The 25,665-nt window shown below is 37.2% G+C and overlaps 1 protein-coding gene, 1 long non-coding RNA gene, 2 other non-coding genes and 2 pseudogenes across 8 annotated transcripts; 4 read left to right on the top strand and 2 right to left on the bottom strand.

The window, feature by feature from the left end:
* Nucleotides 1–3,151: 3,151 nt before the first annotated feature.
* On the top strand, nucleotides 3,152–12,059 carry LOC150023245 (DEAD-box ATP-dependent RNA helicase 39-like). Of its 5 annotated transcripts, XM_090297442.1 has the most exons (6): nucleotides 3,152–3,662; nucleotides 5,072–5,167; nucleotides 5,240–5,294; nucleotides 5,375–5,429; nucleotides 5,512–5,652; nucleotides 11,925–12,059. In XM_090297442.1, exons 3-6 carry the CDS (start codon nucleotides 5,272–5,274, stop codon nucleotides 12,012–12,014), a joined length of 309 nt encoding a protein of 102 aa, XP_090153568.1. In that variant the 5' UTR covers nucleotides 3,152–3,662; nucleotides 5,072–5,167; nucleotides 5,240–5,271; the 3' UTR covers nucleotides 12,015–12,059. The 5 variants fall into 5 exon arrangements, with proteins under 5 accessions (XP_090153568.1, XP_090153567.1, XP_090153565.1 ...); XM_090297441.1 differs by having other exon boundaries at nucleotides 3,153–3,662; nucleotides 5,285–5,429; nucleotides 11,925–12,053; XM_090297439.1 differs by having other exon boundaries at nucleotides 3,154–3,662; nucleotides 5,240–5,429; nucleotides 11,925–12,052.
* On the bottom strand, nucleotides 8,231–8,985 carry LOC137821406 (UPF0481 protein At3g47200-like; annotated as a pseudogene).
* LOC137823126 (UPF0481 protein At3g47200-like) lies at nucleotides 9,985–10,837 on the top strand (annotated as a pseudogene).
* An 84-nt stretch (nucleotides 12,060–12,143) lies between the features above and the next one.
* LOC137833740 (uncharacterized) lies at nucleotides 12,144–12,931 on the bottom strand. The gene is made up of 2 exons (XR_011084841.2): nucleotides 12,819–12,931; nucleotides 12,144–12,704 (listed from the first exon to the last, which is right to left on the bottom strand). It is a non-coding gene; the product is annotated as an uncharacterized LOC137833740 (long non-coding RNA).
* A 10,434-nt stretch (nucleotides 12,932–23,365) lies between these two features.
* Nucleotides 23,366–23,439, top strand: TRNAI-AAU (transfer RNA isoleucine (anticodon AAU)). The gene has a single exon. It is a non-coding gene; the product is annotated as a tRNA-Ile (tRNA).
* Nucleotides 23,440–25,291: 1,852 nt separating this feature from the next.
* TRNAI-AAU (transfer RNA isoleucine (anticodon AAU)) lies at nucleotides 25,292–25,365 on the top strand. The gene has a single exon. It is a non-coding gene; the product is annotated as a tRNA-Ile (tRNA).
* Nucleotides 25,366–25,665: the final 300 nt, after the last annotated feature.

The raw sequence follows: 25,665 nt of genomic DNA, 5'->3' as shown, positions 1-25,665 counted from the left end.
GCATAGGCAACCATATCCACGAAACGAGCAAGCTTATGAATATCTCGTCTCTGTCTTCTAATTGCAATTGGCGCTGATTGTTGTTGAGATTCTTGGGTAGGAACCTCTTCCTCATCTAACTCTTCTTCTGCCGTAGGAGAGTCACTTGTGGTATTTCGTGTTGGGATCACCACTGTCTGCTCAAACTCCACCTACTTCCGGGCACACTCCACCTGTTGTGGAGTACTATCAGCTCCTTTTGGATTTACCTTTTTTAACATGGCAGATTCATCAAAGGTAACATCCCTACTGATAATCGTCTTCTTTGCCTCTAGACACCACAAACGATATCCCTTCACTCCAGGACTAAAGACCATGAAAAGAGCCTTCTTTGCCCGTGGATCCAACTTTGATTCAATCACATGATAATATGCAATAGAACCAAAAACATGCAAAGAATCATAGTCAGTTGCAGGTTTTCCAGACCATACCTCTAACGGGGTTTTGCCATCTATAGTAGATGATGGCAAACGATTGACGAGATGTTGAGCGTATGTCACAGCCTCAGCCCAAAACTCTCTGCCTAACTCAGCATTAGACAGCATGCAACGAACTTTCTCCACAAGTGTCTTGTTCATACGCTTTGACACCCCATTCTGCTGTGGTGTTTTTCTAACAGTGAAGTGCCGAACTATGCCACAATCTTGGCATACCTTCAGGAACGGATCACTCTTGTATTCTCCTCCATTGTTTGTTCGGAGAACCTTAATCTTCCTTCATGTCTGGTTTTCAACTTGAGCTTTCCAGTTAAGTAAAATTTCAAGCACATCATTTTTGTTCGTCATAGTAAACACCCAAACTTTCCTGGAAAAATCATCCACAAAAGTGACAAAATAATGCCTACCTCCGATTGACAGAGTCTTGGCAGGTCCCCACACATCTGAATGCACATAATCCAGAATACCCTTGGTATTGTGAATTGCAGTGCCAAATTTCACTCTTCGTTGTTTTCCCATAACACAATGCTCACAAGATTCAAGTTTGCAAGCCTTCGTATCTTTCAACAATCCTTGCTTGGTAAGAATTTGCAAGGATTTCTCTCCAGCATGTCCCAACCTCATATGCCACAACTTCGTTGCCTCGTCATCCTTCTTAGTGCTAGAAGTTGATGCCGCTACTATCCCCACCACTGTAATACCTTGATAGTAATACAAATTGTTCTTCCTCACGCCTTTCAACATCACCAGTGCTCCTGAAGTTGCTTTAAGAATTCCATCTCGCATCGTTACAACTAGGCCTTTAGATTCTAAAGCCCCCAATGAGATGAGATTCTTCTTCAACTTTGGCACGTACCGTACATCCCGCAAAATTCTGGTGGATCCATCATGATTTCACAACTTGATTGAACCTATCCTAGCTGTCTTACATGGATTATGATTACCCATGTAAACAACCCCGCCATCAAGTTCTTGAAATTCAAAGAACCATTTTCGAATGGGACACATATGATAGGTACAACCTGAATCCAATATCAACTCATCTGGATACGATGATGCTGAAAACGAGAAAATTAAAGAGATATCTGATTCCACATCACTTTTGCATTCTGCTACATTTGCATCTTGCGGAACCTTCCCTTTCTTCTGCAGTTTTGGACAGTCTTTCTTCCAGTGTCCTTTTTCATGACAGAAAACACACTCATCTTTGACAACGGCTCAACCTTTAGACTTAGACCTCCCTCTTCTCCCCTTTGTCTGGCTTTGCTGACGACCTCTTGCCACCAATGCTTCTTCTGATGTCGTTGATTTGATTTTCATCTTATCCTGCTTTCTCAATTCATGACTATATAAAGCAGAACAAACAACATCTAACAAGACATTCTCCTTCCCGTGAAGGAGCGTAGTCTCCAAATGTTCAAATTCATCAGGAAGAGATGATAACAACATCAAAGCCAAATCCTCATCCTCAAACTTCACATCTAAATTCAACAGGTCTGCTACTAATTGATTAAACATAGTGATGTGTGCATTCATAGTAGTACCTTGTTGGTAATCAAATCAGAACAACCTTTTCTTCATCAAGAGCTTGTTCTGACCACTCTTCTTCAGAAACTTGTCCTCCAATGCCTTCCACAGTTTGTGTGCAGAAGTCTCGTTTTTTATAACATACTTCTGCTCTCTGGACAGGCAGGATCGAGTAGTTCCGCATGCCAACCGGTTGATGATGCTCCAGTCTTTCTCCTCTACCTCTTCTGGTTTCTCTCCTTCAATAGCAATATCAAGACCCTGCTGAAAAAGAGAGTCCAAGACCTCTCCTTGCCACATGCCAAAATGTCCAGTGCCATCAAATATTTCCACCGCTAATTTCAAAGTGGACACCGAGAACCTCGACCATGATGACGAGGAGCCTAACACTCTGGATACATCCTTCGCTTCTTCTTCTTGATTTGCCATTACAAACTTAAAATATAATATTCAATATTACAAATAATTTCAAACAACCCAAGGGTGAACCTTCGACTCTTGATACCACTTGTTGGGAAAAACGGGTAATTTCTCCACTAAAACAGAACCCTAACATGAAAATAATATTGAATAAACAGAGCAAAATAATAAAAGAGATAAAGAAGAAAAAACACACCAGAAAGTTGTTAACGGAGTTTGGCCAATTTAGCCTAATCTTCGAGCACCGTTGAAACAACCCACTTTTATTATTATGGGAGAAGATATTATAAATTGGGATATTTAACAGTGAAGGAGGAGATGTTAATTTATAACCCTCAAACCTTCTTCCCAAACAATGAACCCACCGATGTGGGACTTGAGATTAAGCCAAAATCAACAACATATACAACTAGCTGATATCTTCACCAAAGCTCTTGGTGCTAAAAAGTTTGGGGTCATCCCAATCAATTTGGGCATTCAAGACTTACATGCTCCACTTTAAGGAGTATTAACGGATATAATTAATTTGTGATAAAGAGAATAATCAGGTAGAATCAATTTGTGATAGAGAGAATAATCAGGATACAATCCCTATTAATGGATAATATATATCATGTACATATCCTGAAATATCAATTTTATCTATAATTAAGAATATAATTATAGGATACTAAGTTAGGAAAAGAAGTGTATGATTCTATTTATATGGTGTATATATGGATGTGTGCTGTTGAGGAATAAAACCTTTCAGGAATAATATATTCCTTCGTTCACCTTCTCCATCTCTTCCTCTTCTTCTTATTCTTCCTTCACGTGCTTCCACGCCAAGCGCGTCCCACTTCGCAAACCCCTCCCCCTTCTCCCCGCCTACGCCCCCTCTGCTTCGTCTCTGCTGCGCCGGAAACTGCCGACGCGACGCATTCTTTACTCCTCGAGAGGCTCCGGGCACGACAGCTCAGGGATGCCGCGAGAGTGGCCCCCGAACCGAGGAAGAAGGCCAGGGCCGCCGCCGTGGCGGAGGCCGAGAAAGAGAGGGCGAAGAAGGAGAAGGTGGTTGCGAGTTTCGAGGAGTTGGGAGTGAGTGAGGAAGTTATGGAGGCGGTTAGGGAAATGGGGATTGAAGTACCAACTGAGATATAGGGAATTGGCATCCCCGCCGTTTTGCAAGAGAAGAGTGTCGTTTTGGGGTCGCATACTGGCTCTGGCAAAACCCTCGCCTGCTTGCTTCCTCTTGTTCAGGTGTTGTTCTGCATTCCTTTTGAAAATGGAAAATTCTCAATATGGTTTGTGAGCTAAGTTCATCTCCAATACAAGAGTGTTATTTATTTTAAGTGGATTCTACTCTGTCATATTTTAAGTTCATCCCCTTGAAATTTTTGTTCCACTGCAATCCCACATTTCAATAACTATTGTTTATAATTTAACAGTTCAAAACATAAAACCAATTTTTTGTATTCTTGTGCACTAAGGACTTATTAATACCCAGGTCTTCAATTTCATTTCATGTCACATTAGCATGTTCCAATAAGGTGTCTTATAAGACCCAAATTTGAAGCTTATGACATTGGCTATGAACTCTGCATTGGAGAACTTCCAAAATTTGTTAAGATAGTAACCTGTCCATGTTGTACACATAAGAGTATTAGACACTACCAATGGTCATAGGTAAATTTTAGGCTAAACGAGCGTTTTGGTTCATGAGTGTGTGACAATTCAGTCCCATACAGAAAGAAAGTTCTGATTTTGTCCCCAATGTGGAAAAAGTTCGACAATTACATCCTTTTGTATAATTTAAAAACAAAATGGTTTTTGAATTTTACTATTTAATGTCAAATTGGTTGTCAAAACTATAACTAAGTATCAAATTGGTTCTTAAATATTCCAGCTTAATGATGAAATGGTCCTGCAAAACTTAATTACACTTTCAGGTACTAAATAATATTTTTTGGTCTTTTAGGGACTAAATTGTCATCGATTTACACATTTAAGAATCAAAATTGCCATTTGATGTACATATTCAAGGACCAAAATAATCATTTATACTAAAATTTATATGGATATATTTTTAATTTTAATTTTTTAAACTTTTAAGAGTTTTCAAGGTATAATATTTTATCTACTGTAATATTGCTGTGAGGAATATTGATCCTATGAGCCTTTTAATAATTTCAGAAAAATAATTAAAATTTGTTAAATTTAAAAATAAAAGTAGAAGGACTGTAAAAAATGTAGTGAAGATGAGTAGTTATGTTAGAAAGTAACTGCCATTTTCATGAGAATGTGATACACTTCTTTCACCATGAGAATAAGAAGTGAGACAAATGTTTTCTTTTCATGGGAATCAACAAGAATAAACATATGCGGGATTGGTTTTAGCAAAACTTGTATGAAATATGAGTATATGCTATTAGTTCACTATTTGTTTTTGCTATTCCTTAGTTCACATTTTTTACCAAACATGAGAATATGTTGGTCCGTAGTTCACTCTCTTGAGAATAAATTTTAATACCTTGAAAAAACACAATCTTAGAGTGAATAATGTTTGCACCTGCTTGTCTTGGAATGTTATTTAGCTTTAGATGAGGCAAACACGTCTAGGCGTCTATTGTGGCAACTGAGACACGGTTAATTTGTTGATGTACCTGTAGTTGCTATGATGGGATGAACAATTGAATGGAATACTATTGAAGCCTAGGCGTCCACGAGCTGTTGTGCTGTGTCCTACAAGGGAGTTATCTGAGAAGGTAAAATGCATTTAACTTGTATAGATCACTCCTATTAAGTTGGATTACGTTAATATGAAGTGGGCTTTATAGGTTTTTTTGAGTTGCAAAATCGATAAGCCATCATGCACGATTTAGGTGTACCATGGTAAGTGGTGGTAGTCGGATTAGGCTTCAGGAGGATTCCCTTAACAACCCCATTGATATGGTAGTTGGTACCCCTGGCAGGGTTCTTCAGCATATTGAAGAGGGAAACATGGTCTATGGTGACATCAAATACTTGGTGAGTATCTCACAAGTGACAGTTTTTAATAGACAACAATGAGGGTAAGCTTCACTTACCCATGGTGGTCTTTGCTTTGCAGGTATTAGATGAGGCAGACACAATGTTTGATCGGGGTTTTGCTCCTGATATGCGCAAGTTTCTGGGCCCATTAAATAGTCGTGCTTCAAAACCTGATGGCCTAGGTTTTCAGACTATCTTGGTAACTGCAACCATGACAAAGGTGTGTGTGCACCATAATCTTGTTGGCTACATGCAAATTAAATACTAATGGTTTAGGAGATTATTCTTAAAATGTGTAGTCCGGTGGTCCTTTTTCACTTTTCTGAATTCTGGACAATCCCTTTTATATTTAAACGCAATGCATTTTCCATGTCTCACCCAGGTTGCTTTTCTTTCACTCTCATGAGATACAAGTAGGGTTGGTCTTGGATTTTTGAAATTCCAATCTAGATCCAATCCAAATCCAAGTAAATGGATTAGATTTAAAATTCATATCCATTTTAACTGATCAAATTTATTTAGATTTTTTTTAAATCCATTTAAAGTGGATTAAATCCACTATTTTAATTAGATTAAATTCACTTTGTCAATTACATTAAATCCATTTTGATATGGACACATACTAACTTGACTCGAACTGGGCCTAAGCCGACTCAACCTGGACGCGGACCAACTCGGCTCGCCATCGCCCTAGGTCTGCTAGACTCGACATCGGCCCGGGCCCGAACAACTTGACATCGGCTCGGGTCCGACCACTCGACATTCCGGGCTCGGAAGACACGATATCGGCCCGGGCTCGAACGACTCGACATCGACCCAGGCCCGAACAACTTGATATCGGCCCAGACCCGCTCAACTCGACATCGTCCCGGGCCCGCTCGACTCGACATCGACCCGAGCCCGCTCGACTAGACATCGGCCCAGGTCTGCTCGACTTGACATCGACCCAGGCCCGCTCAACTCGACATTGGCACAGGCCCACTCGACTTGACATTGACCCGGGCTTGCTCAGCTCGACATCGGCTCGGGCCCACTAGGCTCGACATCGGCTCGGGCCCACTAGGCTCGACATCGGCTCGGGCCCACTAGGCTCAACATTGGCACGAGCCTGCTAGACTTGACATCGACCCGGGCCCGAACGGTTCAATATCGGCCCGGGCCTACTCTACTCTACATCGGCCCGGGCTCGCTCGTCTCAATATCGGTCTTGGCCCGCTCGGCTCGACATTGTCCCAGACCTGTTGGGCTCGACATCGGCCTGGGCTCGCTCGGCTTGGCATCAGCCTTGGCCCAGTCGTTCGGATATCGGCCCATGCCCGCTCGACTCGATATCGGACCCAAAAGACTCAACTCGACATGGGCCTGAACCGGCTCGACTAGACATTTGCCTGGGCCAACTCGGCTCGATATCGGCCCCAGCCGACTCGGGTCGACTCAATATCGGCCACTCAGCTCGACTTGGCCCAGGGTTTACTCGGCTCGATTTTGGCCTGGAACAACTTGGCTCGACTTTGGCCTAGAACAACTTGGCTCGACTTTGGCCCATACCAACTCGATTCGACTTGGGCCCGGACGACTCGTCTCGATGTGGACTTGGGCTGACTTTGCTCAACCTGGGCTCGGATTGTCTTGGCGCAACCTGGATCGGGCCAAATCATAATCCAACCCAAAATGCAATTTGGATAACCAAAAAACTGTATTCAATCTATATCTAATCCATATTCAATTAAATGGATTGGATTTAAAATCCAAAAATATGGATTTGGATTTGAGATAAATCCATTTAAATGGATTAGAACTAATATGGATTTGGATAATTATGGATTGAATTTTGTATTTTGAATTTTTTGCCCACCCTTAAATACAAGTCTAGGTTGTTGTTTTGATATAGGATGTGGTGGTACCAACTGACGTTAAAAAAAATTATAATTATGTCTCGTTTTCTTATGATGTTAGTTTTATCACATATTTTTTTGCCATATATGTCTTGGTAATTATGAAAAAATGACATCTTAAAATTTAATAATAGAGAGAATATGTGTCCACCAGGTGATTGTATTAATTACAATCCTAATTGCAACTTTAGAAAAGTTATTTGTGACTTCTTTGAGCATAAAATGAATTTACACATATTGTTGTGAACTTAATTTAAAAAAAGAGGGGAGGTTAAAAATAAAATATAAACAATAGAAAATTCTTCTAATCTTTATTATTTGATAAAAGAATAACATTACAAACATTTCCTTACACAACTAAGACTCTATCATCATCAAACGTCTTCTTTTCCAATTGATTTTCATATTCCACAATTAGCAACTCAACTACTTACCATCTACACATAAACAAATGCAAATGTTACTATAATTTCGTAAAATAGTTCAAATTGATATAATAATATTTTTTACCAGAAAATAGTGAGGCGATTGAACACATATAGTCTGAATAAACGTGAGGATAAGTAAAACAATTACAGCAGTTGTAGATGTTATTTTTCAATGAGTGTTGAAGTAGTCAAGTAAGCATATAGCCTTATATTTGTTTGTTATAAAGGTTTTCATAAAAGTTATTTAAGTTATTGCATAAAGAAAAATAATGTGAATTAAAATATGGCATGCTAAGATTTGAGCTCGGACCGTTAATCATTGTAGCCACTGCATTAGCATCACCCATCCAATTCATAATAATTTTCTTATCTACCAATACCTTCACATTTTTTTCAGAGTCGATGAGAAAATTTAGAATCCTTAGATATTGATTAATAATGTTTGTACATTGAATGTGACAATGCTCAAATGTCGCTATATTTTTGAAAAATATTGAATGTGACAATGCTCAAATGTCGCTATATTTTTGAAAAATATTTATGTGTAGTCATTGATATTCAAGATCGACATTATAAACATACCATCCAAATAGGTCAAGTCAAGTAAGTCTTTATTTGGATTCTCTTCGAACTCAATACCTGTCTCTGATAGTTGACTTGCACTATATAGATGTTTAATTTCTTTCCATTCATTTGGTGTTCCAACATGAAGTTTTGATGATGATATTAGAGAATGTCTTAGAAGATCCGTGAAGTGCCTTGGACACATGGTTGGACGAAAGGTTCCAATTTCAAGGTTCCTAAAATAGTTGAAAGAAATCTCAATAGATGAGGAGAATAGTAGATTCATATACGTGAGGTTGTAAAATTGTTCAAGAATAAAGAATGGAAGTTGATTTTCCAGTAGTATCAAGTCATTCTTAATATCCGTTTCATTGTTTTATGAACAAAGAGTCTCTTCCTCCCCATCACTCTATGTATGTCATCTTAGAAAAAAGTTCAATTATGAAACAAGCATCAACCAAAATGATCTTTAAGAAATCATCTTTATCTATTATATTAAATAGGATATGCATAACAAAATCGAATTTCTTCTTCTATCTCTTTAATTTTGACAACAAAATTTCTCATATCTAGTTGTATTCGATTTAGAAATCCCTTGAGATATTTGAGTTTATTCTCTTCCATTAACTCAAAACTGTTGTCTGCTTTGTGATGATAATGGTCAATTTATTTTCACGAATTCTTGGTGGTATCCATCCCACTCCATTTTGAACCATCTCACTCCATCTTCTCTCTAAAGGTTGTATTTCAATTGCTAAATCTCTTGATTTGTCCTCAGGTGTGGTTAATATTGAAATATTAATCTAAAGAAATTTTTAAAGATTAAGTAACATAATTTTATACAGGAATTTTTTATATAATTTATTTATTTAATAGCAAAAATAAGGGAAAAGATGTTGGATGTTATACTTTTTTTTTTAATATGTACATTTTTTGTATAATTTTTTTTTATATAAAAGTACATATTAAAAAAAAGTTTAACCTTCAATATCTTTGTTCCTTAGTTTTGCTATGAAATAAATTATATAAAAAATCCCTAAAAATTATAAAATTATGTTTTTAAAAATTTCTTTAGATTAATAATTTTTTTTTAATGTTTAGTAAATATATTAACTTAGAGACCAAATTGTTAGATATTCATAATTTCTACTTGGGAAAGGGTAACATTTTATAAGGATTAAATTTGTAGGCTTTCCAATTTATTAATATTATAGCAATTGAAATACAATGTTTAGAGAGAAAATAGAGTGAGATGGTTCAAAATGTGAAATCTCCAAAAGAGTATGGTTTCCATAGACAATGTATTTATAGGATAACACAGAATTTGTGAAAATAATCTAAAGCCTACCCTCCTAAAATTGTTTCCATTGACCTTTATCATCACAGAGAAGACAACAGTTTTGAGTCAATGGAAGAAATAAATTCAAATATCTCAAAGGATTTCTAAATCGAACACAACTAGCTATGAGAGAATTTGTTGTCGAAATTAGAGAGATGGAAGAAGAAATTCAATTTTGTTATGCTGATCCTATTAAATATAATAGATAGAGATGATTTCTTAAAGATTATTCTGGTTGATGCTTGCTTCATAATTGAACTTTTTTCTAAGATGACATACATACCGGGATTGGGAGGGAAGAGACCCTTTGTTCATAAAACAATTGAACGAATATTAAGGATGACTTGATACTACTGGAAAATCAACTTCCATTCTTTATTCTTGAACAATTTTACAACCTTACGTATATGAATCTACTATTCTCCTCCTCTCTTGAGATTTGTTTCAACTATTTTAGGAACCTTGAAATTGAAACCTTTCGTCCGACTATGTGTACAAGGTACTTCACGGATCTTCTGAGACTTTCTCTAATATCATCATTAAAACTTCATGTTGGAACACCAAATGAGTGGAAAGAAATTAAACATCTATATAGTGCAAGCCAACTATCAAAGACAGATATTTTGAGTTAGAAGAGAATTCAAATAAAAATGTACTTGACTTGACCTATTCGGATGGTATGTTTATAATGTCAATCTTGAATATCAATTACTACATAAAAATATTCTTCAGAAATATAATAACATTGTCACATTCAATGTACAAACATTATTAATCAATATATAAGGATTCTAAATTTTTTTATCGACTCTGAAAAAGATGTGAAGGTATTGGTGGATAAGAAAATTATTATGAATTGGATGGGTGATGCTAATGCAGTGGCTACAATGATTAACGATCTGAGCTCAAATCTTAGCATGCCATATTTCAATTCACATTATTTTTCTTTATGCAATAACTTCTATGAAAATCCTTTTAACAAACAAATATAAGGTTATATGCTTACTTGACTACTTCAACACTCATTGGAAAATAACATCTACAACTGCTGCAATTGCTTTACTTATCTTCACGTTTATTCAGAATATATGTTCAATCGTCTCACTATTTACGGTAAGAAATATTATTATATCAATGTGAACTATTTTTATGAAATTATAGTAACATTTTCTTGTTTATGTGTAGATGGTAAGTAGTTAGGTCGCTAATTGTGGAATATGAAGATCAATTGGAAAAGAAGATGTTTGATGATTCTATCTCGAGTCTTAGTTGTGTAAGGAAATGTTTGTAATGTTATTCCTTTATCAAATAATAAAGATTAGAGGAAGTTTTTTATTGTTTCTATTTTATTTCCAACCTCCCTTTTCTTTTTTAATTAACTTCACACAACAATCTGTGTAAAGTCATTTTATGCTAAAAAAAAGTCAGGAAATACTCTTTTAAAGTTGTAATTAATACAATCATATGAGTAATTTGTGTACACATATTTCTTTTATTATTAAATTTCAAGTTGTCGTTTTTTCAATAGTTACCACCAAGGCATATATGGCAAAAAACCTGAGATAAAATTGACATCATAAGAAAACGAAATACACTAGTGGAAAAAGAGGAAACAATGACGACCTATTATGACGGGTGTAGTGTACCTATCATAAAAAATGATACAGTGACATTTTTGTAATAATCATAAGATTTATTATGATGGTTAAAACTATAGCTAACATAATAAGTATTTACTATGTCTCTTAAGTGTAGAACCGTCATAGTAAGTGTATACTTGTGCGGTGAGTAGTTTCTTCATCTTCGTGGTTCTCTTTGTTCGCGTTTATTCTGGTGTGTTTTTACCTAATGTTCACTGTTGTTATGGTTTGATGTTGGAATGTGCAACTTAATGGAATTGTGTGATTGGTCTTGCTTGGGTGTTTGGATGTCTGATTGTGCGGTGAGTGCAATTGAAAATAGGTTGCATACGCATCCCCTGGTCTTCTGCCTGTCCTTACATCTTAGTAGATGTTTCATCTTTCATCCGTCTTGGTTACGGACGGTAAGATTTGGACCAAAAATTCAATAGACAATACTGGTCTTATTTTTGTCATAAAAGAATCTTATTATATCATTGCAAATCTGTAAAATATATGACGGCTCAATTATCATGAGCCAGTAAAGCAAAAAACTGTAAGCATTAATCAAACCCAACTGATTTTCTGGGATTCATTCACTGATTCTTTTGAATCATTTAGAATTTTGTTTTGATATCTGTTTGAAGGTCAAGTGCTTCAACAATCTTGGAGTTTATGATCTATTGCATCAATACATAATGCATACACATCATATGTCCTTTATGGTAAGTAGATAATTTACCTAAGTTAATTTTGTTTGCAAGTTAAATCTCACTCTTATTTCTCTATCTTCCCTTTCATCAGTATATTTGCCCCTTGTTGCAATTAATGTACATCATATAGTATCTCAAGTTCAGAAACCAAACTTTGAGTGGCTAAAGTCACATCAAAGGTAATATCTTGTTATTGTTGTATTATGTTTAGAATAAATTTTATGGTGTACTTTTCGTACAAAAAATTTCCTAATGTATCTCTTATACAAATCTTTATCGTACAATGATGATGGAAAAAATGGACATTTCGAATACCTGGCGCCACAAAATCCCACCGCATATTGGAAGGCACTTATCAGCAAGTTCCTTTGTAGAAGATTTAATTTCTCCATTGTTACATATTCTGTCCCCGCCAACTATAAGACCGGCGATGTACTAATTCTACTTGTTCTGAATATAGTCTTCTTATCTAATCAATTTTGTCTCCTTGTCTTCATCATCTATAGTTGCACAAGTAGATTTAATTGCAGATTCCTTATTATTTGATGTTGAAGTGTGTATAAAGAAGGCCACTATAAGCTCAATAAGGTTACTGGAATGATTTTGGTTCTAGAAGTAGTAGTTACTTAAGCTTTTTTCCCTTAACTGGAATGATTTGTCTTTAATGTGGTAGTTGTTGGAGATCCATGTACATACAATGTAAAGATTAGATACCTACATGTAAGCAAGCAAACAAGCTTTAGTGTAATTAGATATTCATTGTGTCAAAATCAATATTGAAAGAGGGACCTAATCATTCACTCTGATTCAAGTTGCTAATGGTTGTACCTTGGTGCATATCATCTCACTGAATATTCACAATTTACAATGATATCTGCTAATCCATTGGCACTTTTTCTTCCTCCTGCTCATTTTGATGCTTTCCATGCTGTCATTGTTGATACAAGCATTCATATCAGCCTACTAAAAGGTAGTTATCACACTTCTCAACAGAAGGTATCCGGGTTTGTCAGACTTCCAGTTTTTGAAGTTCAAACTAGTCATTACACCATTTCGGTTTGAATATCATGAATATATCATTAGAATCAATCAGTCCTCTCGGCAAGGAGTAGTCTTAGAACTTAGAAGTTGTTTCCCTGTTTGCTTAAAGGTTAATATTTTCTTTTACATCATTTTTGTCTCCACCAAAAGCGAAACCTTCTACCTTAGACCGGATGCTTGATAACGATTAAAGTTAGAGAAATGAAATTACTAATAACTTTTGAAATTTTTCTTAAATATCTGATAAATATAGTTGGCTATTTATTTGAAATAAACTACACTAAATACTATAATAATATACCAATCTAAATGCATAGTAAGAATTTTGGTTTGCTGATAAAAGGGCAAGCAAGTATCTAATCTGTAAGTTCTATAATACCCATGAAGATTCAAGATGGATTTGTAAAGTTGTGTAATGCATTGTAAGAATGAAAAGTTCTGATGTTCTATCCTAAATCTGTCATTGAATTTTAATAAAGAGTCAACTACTGCCACTGATAAGTCAGGAATTTAATAGTTTTTCGTATGCTTGGTGAATAGACTTCACACAAACCTAGATAAATAGATTCCCTCATTAAAATCATAGTAATCAATCTTGCGGTGCATAGCAGCAACAGCAAGCTCTTAAACACAAAGTGAATTGCAGGGGATATCTGCTATAACTATTCTAAAATTTTGAGAAGCTAATTAAATAATTTATACCACATGCAAAAATGCTAAAGATAATACCCAAAAGCAAGACATGATCATAATTAATAATCAAAATGAGAACAGAGCATTGCCATGGGGATAGAAAAGAGCACCGTCACGAGGTTGGCCAGAAACTCCACATCAACACCAGAAATGTCACCAGAAATCTTAACAAAGGTAAGAATTATACTATTATAGAGCTGACACGGAGAGAGAACAAAACAAAGTAATATCGTATAGTGAAGGTTGGGACTAGGGTGTCACCAGAAAACCACCATAGATGGGTGATTTTTCACACTGGCCGAAAAGCAGAAACAGAATCACAGAACAGAGAGGAGAGTAGCGATGGAGTTATGTTTCTATGGACAGATTTGGAGTGGTTTTGATGAGTCAAGAAAAGGTAATATCTATGGTTTTATTTTAAAAGAAAAATTAGTTTGTGTGAATTTAAGATCCATACATATCCGAAGAGATAGCTTTTGGCTAGATCCTTCAAAGCATTATAAGATTCTAAAATATAACAAGTCTCAAATTTTTTAGTTTTTTTAAAGAGATTTAAAAAAATTATACAGCCTTTATTTATACTTTTTTATGTATGTTTCAGTTTATTCTTCTAGCTTTTGTTACCGTATACGTTAGGAATAAGGACAGGAGGCGGAGAATGCAGATCAGAGTGAAAATTGTTCTTTGAAGGTGGAATGAAGTTTGAGTCGCATGTTTATTGTTCTTAATTGAGACTTGCCTTGGATCAGATAAACTTGTTTTTGGATTTTGATCTTCTGATACTAGAATAAGTTTATTTATGCAGGGCCTGTAGTTGATGGTGGTGAAGATGCATTAAGAGTACTAAAAAGATAACGTTGTGTGGACGTATTTGGACAAGTGTGGGCACATAAGCAAATCCAATGAATGAACAAAAGTAACTTCCATGCCACTTGTTACTTCTATTTATTGGTCACTAATGTGTACTATTTAATGTCTAAAGTGTTTTGATCCTATAATATTATGATTCAAGTAGTTTATGAAATAGGAGACAATATTTATAGTGCTAGATACTCGTAACTAACAATTTAGTTTCTCTGGAGAGTATAAGGTCACGGTCTAATGATAAAAGGAATTATTAAGAGAATTTTATCTTTTAAACGAATTTATTAATCTTAATGTAGGGGGAGTTTGTGTTGTTTACACAAGAAGCATTCTAATAATAATAATAATATGTTTAGAATATTACTAAGTTACTGCATTCTAATAATAATATTATGTTTAAAATTTAATAGGTTACTGTGTTAGTGTATAAAATATTATTAGGTTAACTTATAATATTTCAATTGGGTCTTTAATTTAGGATAGCTTTGTTGTTAGGGTTCTCACTAGCAGAATCACTGTCGCCGCCGCACACACCATCATCGGAACCGTGCGTCGCCGCTGTCCACTCTCATGGAACCTTGTGCCACCGCAACAAGCCTTATTTTTTCTGCTTTTTTGGCTTTCTCCGTTCTCTGTTAGCATCCCGTGATGCAAAAAACGACCGTCATGGACTACCATGAAAATCCCACATCGCCACCGTCATAGGCGGTGACCAGAAAATCCGCCACCACTTTTCGCGATGGCGATGCTTAGTTTATTGAAAACACTGAGTTCAACAACCTGACCTCAAAGTGTGGAACAGGGATGTCTTTAGTAATTTGGAGACATGCAAGAAGAAGGTATTGCAGGATATTGAGGACTTAGACAATCAAGACTGCACCGGGAGCCTAAGGGAAAGTGAAAGGTTAAGAAGGGTGGAATTGGTCAGTCGGCTGAAGGAAACTAACATCAAGTTAGAATCTCTTATCCGCCAAAAGGCCAGAGTTAGCTGGTTCAAGAATGGTGACTCTTGCACAAAATTCTTCCACTCTTCATTAAGATGGAGAAGAATTAGAAATGAAGTGAAGGGAGTGGAGGTTATGGGCCTATGGAGCGAGGAGCCTAGCGTCGTTCGGACGGAAGCGAAGAAGTTGTTTCAAAACAGATTTGAAGCGACTAAAGACTTAGGCGTTAGAATGGACATGGTGGATTTCAAGACCTTATCTGCTTCTGATAACATGTGCCTTTTAGAAAGATTCTCTCAGGAGGAAATAAAGGAAGCGGTGTGGCAATGTGAAGGATCAAAGAGTCCAGGACCCGACGGGTTCAACTTCAATTTTATAAAGAAGAGCTGGGCCTTCCTGAAGGTAGAGGTCCAGGCACTAATGAACCTTTTTCATGAAACAGGACAGATACCGAAGGGGTGTAATGCGTCCTTCGTAGCATTAATACCCAAAGTTAAGAACCCCGTTTACCTTGACCAATACAGACCAATATCCTTAGTTGGCGCCATATACAAAATTATTGCAAAAGTATTGGCTGGGAGGATTAAGAAGGTGTTACCCTCGGTTATTGACGACTGCCAATCGGCTTTCTTGAAGGATAGAGGCATCCTTGACAGTGTGCTTATGGCTAATGAGGTTGTGGAGGATCTTAGGAAGGGTGGGAGAAGTGGGCTATGTCTAAAGGTGGATTTCGAAAAGGCCTATGATTCGGTCCGATGGGAGTTCCTTTTTGATATGTTGCATAAATTGGGATTCCATAGCAAGTGGATAAGTTGGATCAAAGGTTGTATGGAGAGTGCTACTGTGTCCGTCCTCGTGAACGGAAGCCCAACGGAAGAATTCCACCCTAAAAGGGGTCTCAGGCAAGGCGACCCGCTTGCCCCGTTTCTCTTCCTAGTAGTAGCTGAAGGATTGACTGGGCTAGTAAGACAAGCAGTGAGGGCTGATCTATTATCTGGTCTAAAGATTGGCCGGGAGGAGCTCCAACTTTGCATTCTCCAATTTGCAGATGACATCGTGTTTGTTTGCGAGGATTCCTTCAGGAACGTCATAACCCTAAAGGCTATCCTTAGGGGCTTTGAGGTTGCATCAGGATTGAAGATTAATTTTCAGAAGTCCAAGCTAGCGGGCATTAATGTCCATAACAACGATCTTCTTTGTTACACGAAGACTTTGAACTGCAATCAGATGGATGTTCCTTTTAAGTACCTGGGTCTTGAGGTGGGAGGCAATCCACGCAAGAAGAAGTTTTGGGACCCAGTCCTTAGTAAGCTTAAAGCTAGGCTCAGTGTATGGAAAGGGAGGTTCTTATCCATGGCTGGGAGAATATGTGTCATAAAGTCTGTACTCACTGCTGTACCTCTGTATTATTTATCTTTGTTCAGAGCGCCGAACTCAGTGTGCAAGAGCATCACTACCATTCAAAGGAGGTTTTTGTGGGGATGGGGGAAGGAAACGAAACCAATATCATGGGTAAGCTGGGAGAATATGTGCAAAGCGAAAGAAGAAGGAGGTTTAGGCCTTACTGACATCCGCAAGTTCAACTATGCTTTATTGGCCAAGTGGAGATGGCGGTGGTTATTAGAGGAGCGAGAAAAATGGAAGGAGCTGTTGGAATCAAAATATGGAACAAACAGCGAGCCAATACAAACACCTATCAAAAGGCAGTCATGGTGGTGGAGAGACCTGAATAGAGTGTGCAGGGAGGGAGAAGGTGATGGATGGTTCCAAGCAGAAATCGGATGGAAACTAGGAAGGGGCGACAGGGTACGATTCTGGGAGGATGTATGGATCGGGAACATTAACCTCAAAACGCTATTCCCCAGACTACACTCCCTATCACTCAACCAGGGACAAAGGGTGAATGAGGTAGGTGTGTGGGAAGGATCAGTATGGCGTTGGACTTTAAGCTGGAGACGTGACAGATTCGAATGGGAATCGGAGTTGGTAACTGAGCTTATAACTCTCATATCAAGGGCTACTGTTAAAGGGGAGGAGCCAGATCTACAGGTATGGGGATACGGAGACAATGGGGGCTTCACGGTGAAATCAGCATACTTGTGTTTAATCAAGAGCGGTAATGGAACTCAGAGCGAAGTGTTTAAGCTCCTATGGAAGGCAAAGGCCTTTCCTAATGTCATCATCACTGCATGGAGAGCTCTCCTGGATAGACTACCAACTAGAGAGTGCTTGAGCAGGAGAGGGGTGGAGCTGGAATCTAACTTATGTGTGTTATGCCAAGAAGAGATCGAATCCTGCCAACATCTCTTTATGGAGTGTGGCTTGGCTAGGAGCGTATGGGGCCAGTGTTATAGGTGGATTGGTGCCCTGTCTGTACAACATAACGATATGAAGAGCCACTTCGAGAGTTTCCATTTAATTCAGGCCAACAAAAAACAGAACATGGTATGGAAAGGTATATGGGCAGCAATAATAAGGTGCATTTGGGAGCACAGAAACACGGTGGTGTTCAAGCAAGGTTTAGTGGATGCAGAAGAGGTGTTCCAAAAAGCTCAACTTAAATCGTGGTTATGGATGAAACATAAGGCACAAAGGTTTGATTACTCCCTTGTGGATTGGATTTTGAATCCAATGCCCTGTATCAAGAGCTATAAGTAAAGGGAACAGGAAGAGGGTCTGTCTGTGTTCTGGTGAGGGGTCTAGGGAGGAATTGGGTCTGCTCTGTTGAAAAGGGATGGTTCTGATGTGGGTGCATAAGGAAAAGACACTGTATGATGGTTTGGTATGGTAGGCAAAATGCCTCTGCCAGCGACTACGAAGGCACCTAAGGGGAGCAGGTGAACAAAGGATTGATGGGGATTGGACACTAAGATGACTGTCGGTCATGGAGCTGCGAAGGAGAAATATGGAAGCGCTCACTCTGGGTGTGCAAAGGAAAATAAATAATACAGGATGTTTGAAGGTCAGAGACGGGTGAGAGGTATTGACTCTCTGGACTGATGTTTACGGGATGCTGGAGCCATCATATTCTTTACTGCTAAGGCGTTTTCATGGTGCTCTTGGTACATGGTTAACGCTGATATGAAGGGGGCGAGGATACCACGGTTTTTGGGTGGATGGCATAGTGTAAGTGGTTTGGTCTTTGGTGTGATAACAGTCACAGGATTGAGGCACTTTTTTTGGGTGGAAGGAACAAGAGGAAGATGAGAAAGATGGTGGCATGAAGGAGTCGAATCTTGGCAGGAATTGCTTGCTTTCATCTCCTATGATGAAAGGCCCTGTTGGGACTACAATATCTCTTCTCAGAATATACTTCCAAATCTCTTAGTGAACCTTGGCAACTGCCAGCTGCAGCTCCAGAGAGAATATTTGAGATGGAGATTTCCCAATTTGTGTCACGACAATCTTTAGTCTGTGCGATCAATGCTATAGCTACCTTCTAAAGGTGGGAGGGAACACTAGATAGTGCCACTCGGGTGAGAACAGGGCAAGGATCTGGGGCTGGAACAGCTGTCAGGTCAGGAGGACTCTGCATCCAGAGTTTATCCCTTAACTTTTTTGCTGTTTTGCAGGTATAACACCTTTTGAAGCATAACAAGGGAGAACAAGAAACAGCCTGGGCTGGCAAAATCTGGTTCAAGACATTTCTAGGACGTGTCATGAGGGAGAAGTGAAGGAGGATCAACACAGGTGCTGGGAACTCTTAAACATGTCATCATCAGAGGCTGTGAAGAAGAGTACTATGGCGATGTCAGACTTGTGATCATGTTTCAGTCATTGGAGGCAGAGATCAGTGACATTGGGTGGACATGAACATCATCTCTTCCTTACCCTTTGATGAGATAAATGCAGGGATCCCTTGTGGAGATGAGGTGATGGATCATGCAGCAATGGAAATTTTCAGGTTTCTGTGGAGTTTTCCTGGAACAACCTAATATACTCTGAGGCAGCTACGTTACTAGAATGATCAGGAGGAAATGCAGAGACGGTGGAGATGAGAAGTGGAACGTATGAGGCGGTCTGCAGAAGTGACAAGTGGCAACTTCTATGCCTCATACAAACCACCTTACACAACAATCGTTGGTTGCTTGATGGCTGAAAGGCTAAGCAGTGTTTTATAGAACATCAAAAACATAATAGAAACAGAAGAGGGATGGTGTAGGATGCTTCCTTATGCAGTAGTTTTTTTCTTTTTATGTCCTTCCTGGTTTGGGTTGTCTTTTTTGGAGGTCTTAAAACATGGTGTGTTATGTGTAAAGGGTTGGGATACCCCATTTGTATCCCTTTTAATTTAATTTCATTCTTTGCTGATAAAAAAAAAAAAACTGAGTTAAAAAAAACTGAGTTCAACAACCTCAAAATAAAATATATCAAACAGAATTAAGAAAGAGAATCATGTCTATTTCTTAAAGTAAAATACTAAGGACAGACAGATATATATACATATATGTACTTTTCTGCCACAAAAACAATTAATACTCTGCTATTACTTATCTATTTTTACTTTTGTTTTCTGCATTGGTAATAATAGAAAACTTTTGACTACTGATAGAAATGTGTCAGACCTTTCCTGTGATAGGAATTTTTTCTCATCATCAACTCTAATGCTGAATATGAAACATGTTCCCACTATTCGTATTCTCATTACGCATTTAGAATAGTTGATCGAAATATTTGCTTTCCTAGGAAAACCAAGTTAATATTTTGGATAATTAATAACGTTAGCTATTAAACAAGATTATATAATAAGTTTGATAGTTGTCATTTATCCTCACCGCTTGCATCCAGACCCTCTCATAATCTGCTATTTGCTTACTACACCATTGTTGATAGCTACTCCCAATCACTGTATTCTCAGTCTGTAATCATATCAATACCATTTTATAAGTATATATCAAATTTTTGGTTTCCGTCTTACATAGTTGTGGAATTTCATCATTCTGCAAAGTTTATTGAATAGTTCATTTGTAGTGAAAGTGGATCCATTTTGCTTATATATGTTGTTGATAATAGAAGAAATTAATGAAGAGTTAGTGAGACAAAATCATAAAGCATATTATAATCCTTAAATAAACTTCGCTCTTCATTGACGGCTAAAGATGATTACTGTAATCATAGGTTATTATTGTATACTAAAGTATCTTGTTCTCCTTTATCAAAAACTCTGAAAAATAAAGAGAAAAAAGAAGACAAGTTTTGCATGTCAAGGCAATGATTCTAACTATGATGTTTCACACTTCAATTTTGTTCATTTTATTTTATTGCTGGTTTGGATTAAAAAGTATACTGCCCATTGAGATTGTTAAACAAAATCTTACATTGAAATCTGTTTCCTTCTTTTATTAGGATATTAACGTTTTTTTTTGTTAGCTAGCAGTTACAACTGTTTCTTCTGCATAACTCTATAATACTGGGTATTATAAATAACCCATTTCATTCTCTTCCTGTAAGGTGCAATAAATAGCAAATACACTCTTTTTTTTTCATATCTCTCTCTTTCATTATGGCTTCATCATCATCCCTTGTCAATAATTCTGAAAAATTTTCTTCCAAAATAGAAATCCTTATGTCTCATATTTTCCATACTCCCCATCCCCTCTCTCAAACCTTATATTTTATCTTTACATTAAACTTGTTTAGTTATTTATTACACATTAAATTTATTTAAAAAGTCTAATGTCTTCTGATATTTTAAAAACACTAGTACTAATTTTTTTCCTTGTATTAATTAGCAGAACTCCCTACTTTACGTAATGAATATTAGTTTAGCTTGAGGAATTACAATATAAAACATGAATCATTGTATCACATGAATCAGGAAGTGTGCTGAGTTGTGATTGCTCAAGATAATCATATATTTCTCAACAATTTCACCATCTCAGATTCTTTCTCCTCCTTTTTGCTCTATTTACTTCCAATTTTCTTGCATTTTGAGGCATCCATTGTAAAACTTCTATCGATTGCTAACTCTAAAATTCATATCATTACAGTTGAAAGGAATAGATGAATATATTTATAATGTGAAATACAAATGTGATTACATTCTCAATTTATAGATTGTTTTATAACCTAACTAAGGAAAGAAATAATAGATAATTAAAGCTAGAAATAATGGGTGATTAAAAGGTACAAATCAAATCAAATTACAAACAAATTTGTCCTAATTAATAGAGAATGAAATCTACACTTCATTATGGAATAACTCTTTTGATTATGCAACACTCTCCTTCAAACTGGAGAATGTATATCTTTCATTCCTAGCTTGTAAGTAAGATCTTTGAACTGTTTTGTGGGAAGTCTCTTAGTAAACATATTTGCCAATTGGAGTCTTGAAGGAATGTACTCGGTGGCCTTAACTGGTCAGCCTTGGCTTCTTCATTCACTGATTGGAGGGCTTCTCCACGATTTGTTGTATGGTCATCTCTTCGCTCCTAGTGCGTGCGGGTCTCATGTTCGTGGTTTCTGGAAGCCCCCCTTGACTATTTGCGATTTGAGGGCTGGAACTAGGTTGGAAACTGCAACTGGAACTGAAAAACTTGTGTGGTGGGACTGATGTTTTATATCGGGCCCCACGGTGGGCGCCAAATGTTCCCGCCGGCTGACCGGGATCGTCTTTGCGCGTGGCCTGTCCTCGCGAGCTAGGGCACCTTCGTCTTGCTCCGTCTATGAGTACCTGAAAGAAGTGAACAAAGGGGCGCCCTCGCGGCCGTTTGCACTCCGACGATCAAGTCAGCCAGCGAGAAACACCAAAGTGACTGAAAACTGTATGATTATCTCAATGACTGGAACTGTGTGGCTAAACTGTGTTGCCCTAATTGCCTTGTGCTCACAGCTGGGTGCGCCGTCAAGAACAACTAGGGTTTAGTGCTCTGTGTAATTATGAAAGCGTACCTTACTAGGGCTCTTCGTGCCCTTTATATAGATGAAAACTAGGGTTTACCTTTGCGCTCCTGCTCTTATCTAGGGTTCCTTGGAGAAGGCCCTTGCGCCGCTATTCTTAGGATCTTAGCGTATCTGGCCCATGGACTTCCCTTATCTGGAGTGCAATGAATAACCTTGCGGCCACTTGGGCTCTAACTTAAGCGCTGTATTTCTCGTGCCATCATACTATTTGGGTGCCCTAATTAATCACGTGTCCTGCATGCAGCCTTCCTTGGAGATCTTTAATGAGCACGTGGGCATTGTCACGTGCCCCTTTGACTTGATCGTTTATTCTGTGCAGAGGGTGCCACAGCGCCGCCACCCAACTTAGGGTTATTCCATCGTGTGGGCCCTCTTCTCTGCGAAATGCTTCTGTCACGCGGGTTGACTCTTCGGGCGATGTCTTACTTGGGCGACGTCTTGCTTGGGCGACGTCTTGCTTAGGTGATGTCCTTCTCTTGGGCGATGACTCATCTTGGCGGTGACACATCTCGGCGATAACCGATTATGTATACTGCAGAACGCCGCTTCTACATACGGCGACTATGTTGACTTCTTGACCACCTACCTTTCTCTTGTCCACGTCATCACACCCGATGACCTGGTCGGTACAAAAAGTTGGGTGGCGGTGGGAACACGAATCATGATATATAAAAAAACAAATATAATTATATTATTACACATTAGAAATAAGCATATTTGTAAAGTTTTCACTAGTCACCTATGTCTAAGTAAACATCAATTATTTTTTAATGCATTTACACCTTCAAAATGAAAATATGCACCAAGCTTGCTCAAAACCCTAAACCAATTATTTCTCTAAAGCACTTATATATACACTACAAAGAACAATTCAAGTTCTAAAGGTAGCAAAACCTAGCTCTAATGGTATCTTGAAATCAATAAACATGTGGCTTATTAGCTTAGTTGGTTAGAGCGTCGTGCTAATAACGCGAAGGTCGCAGGTTCGAGAACTGCATGGGCCATTTTTTTCCTCAGCTAAAATTTAGCATTTTAAAATATTTCATAATAATATAAAAAAACAAACAATTTACGCAATCTAATTTACAATAGTTTTATAATTTACTTTGTAATTATTTTTTGTAACTTAATACTCTTTGTTTCTATGTAAATGTTGTTTAATGTTTCATTACAAAAAATTAATAAAAAAATTAACTTGTATTCATAACAAGAACACACGGTTTAAGGAACACAAATCACAACAAATTAAGCTATAAGTTCATTTGATTGAAACTAAAACAACTTATTTATTTTAAAACCCTATTTGCACCTTTTTCGCATTATCAAATTCGAAGAAAAACTATTTGCACTTTCAATCAATTAAAAACAGAGTATATAAAAGGGTAAAACACGAATTAGGGTAGGGATAAGAGAAAAAAGAGGAACGACAAAAAGACATCAAAAGCTAAGAGAGAATGGAGTGTGGGTTGAGGAAGTGAAGAATACCCTCTTCAGTTTTTTTTCTCGCAAAGTTCCTTTCGATAAGCATCAGTGGGTTCATGACCTTACCACCCTTCGTCGTCTTCATTGTGGAAGAGTGAACCCTCTCTTTCACAAGCTCCTTAGTATTAATATTCCTCTTCTGAAATCGAAATCATTTCCCCCTTTCCTTATTTCTCTTTCAATTCACATATGGAAGGGTTTGGGAAATGACAGTCATCGAGTGGCTTTAGTGGAGGAGTATGGAAAAAGAGTTGGAAAGAATGCTCTATGTGAGGAGGGGTGGGAGGGTTTGCGGTAATGAGAGTGAGAAGATTTAGGATTTAGTGAAAGGGTTCGAAAGAGTGCTCTTTTTGAGGTGTGAATGGTCACTATGAGGTTTCCAAAGAGGTAAAAGTGAGGTTTTCAAAGGGGTCAAAAGAAAAAAAATTGAAAAAAAAGGAATGGTATGGAGGGAAGAAAAGGCGAGAGAGGGGAGAGTCAATATTTCGAAGGAGAATTGTGGCGGTTATAAATGACACATTTTGACGGAGAATTATGGGGATTATTAAGCTGTCGTATTATACAGAAAATTGTGACAGTTTTTAATAACCGCCATACTAAAACCGCCACTACATACACATTTTTTTGTAGTGTTTCCCCCTTTTTGAATAACAATCATTTTCCTACATAGGCTTTTAAGTACTGAATAATTCTATTTACTATCTGCAAGTGTCTTTCTCTTGGATCATGCATAAATTAGCTAACCACACTAACTGCATAGGCTATGTCTAGCCTAGTATGTGATAGATAAATGATTTTTCCCACAAGTCTTTGATATTGTGTCTTTTCCACCTTTGGATTTTTTTCATCATTTTCAATCCTATGATTTTGCTCTATTGGCACTTCAGTGGTCTTGCAACCCAACTTACCGGTCTCTTTGGGAAGATCAAGATTTCTTTTGAAAAATAAAGATACCTAGTCTCGAGTAAGCAACCTCTATCCCAAGGAAGTACTTCAACTTTCCAAGATCCTTTATCTCAAATTGAGCCGCCAATCTCTTCCTCAAAGTTTGTTTTTCAATCTAAGAAAATTTATATAAATATTTTTTTTAAAATTATTTAGTTCTTATGAATCACTATATGAAAAAATCAAATTACGAATATTATTAAACATTGGAAATAAGCATATTTGTAAAGTTTTCACTAGTCACCTAAGTAAACATTAATTATTTTTTAATTCATTTACACCTTCAAAATGAAAATATGCACCAAGCTTGCTCAAAACCCTAAACCAATTATTTCTCAAAAGCACTTATATATACACTACAAAGAACAATTCAAGTTCTAAAGGTAGCAAAATCCAGCTGTAATGGTATCTTGAAATCAGTAAACATGTGGCCTATTAGCTCAGCTGGTTAGAGCGTCGTGCTAATAACGCGAAGGTCGCAGGTTCGAGACCTGCATGGGCCATTTTTTTCCTCAGCTAAAAGATTTAGCATTTTAAAATATTTCATAATAATATAAAAAAACAAACAATTTCCGCAATCTAATTTACAATAGTTTTATAATTTACTTTGTAATTATTTTTTGTAACTTAATACTCTCTGTTTCTATGTAAAGGTTGTTTAATGTTTCATTACAAAAAATTAACTTGTATAATTTTGTATTATATTTTTTAAGTTTTTTCAATAATATCCTTATCATTTGATATTTTTTTATTGGTAGATAGAAGCAATACTTCACTTAAAGTTTTATAAGAAAATATATATA

This window comes from Phaseolus vulgaris, chromosome 11 (genome assembly GCF_051622355.1).
Source record: "Phaseolus vulgaris cultivar YP4 chromosome 11, ASM5162235v1, whole genome shotgun sequence".
NCBI classification, from domain to species: domain Eukaryota; kingdom Viridiplantae; phylum Streptophyta; class Magnoliopsida; order Fabales; family Fabaceae; genus Phaseolus; species Phaseolus vulgaris.
This window is presented reverse-complemented; position numbering and strand designations above follow the sequence as displayed.

Excerpts from the sequence above, each read along its gene's own strand:
- LOC150023245 (XM_090297441.1), top strand. The coding sequence starts at position 5,292 with ATGGTAAGTGGTGGTAGTCGGATTAGGCTTCAGGAGGATTCCCTTAAC. Across the intron at positions 5,430-5,511 it reads ATGGTGACATCAAATACTTG|GTATTAGATGAGGCAGACAC; the intron begins GTGAGTATCTCA and ends TTTGCTTTGCAG. Across the intron at positions 5,653-11,924 it reads TAACTGCAACCATGACAAAG|GTCAAGTGCTTCAACAATCT; the intron begins GTGTGTGTGCAC and ends ATCTGTTTGAAG.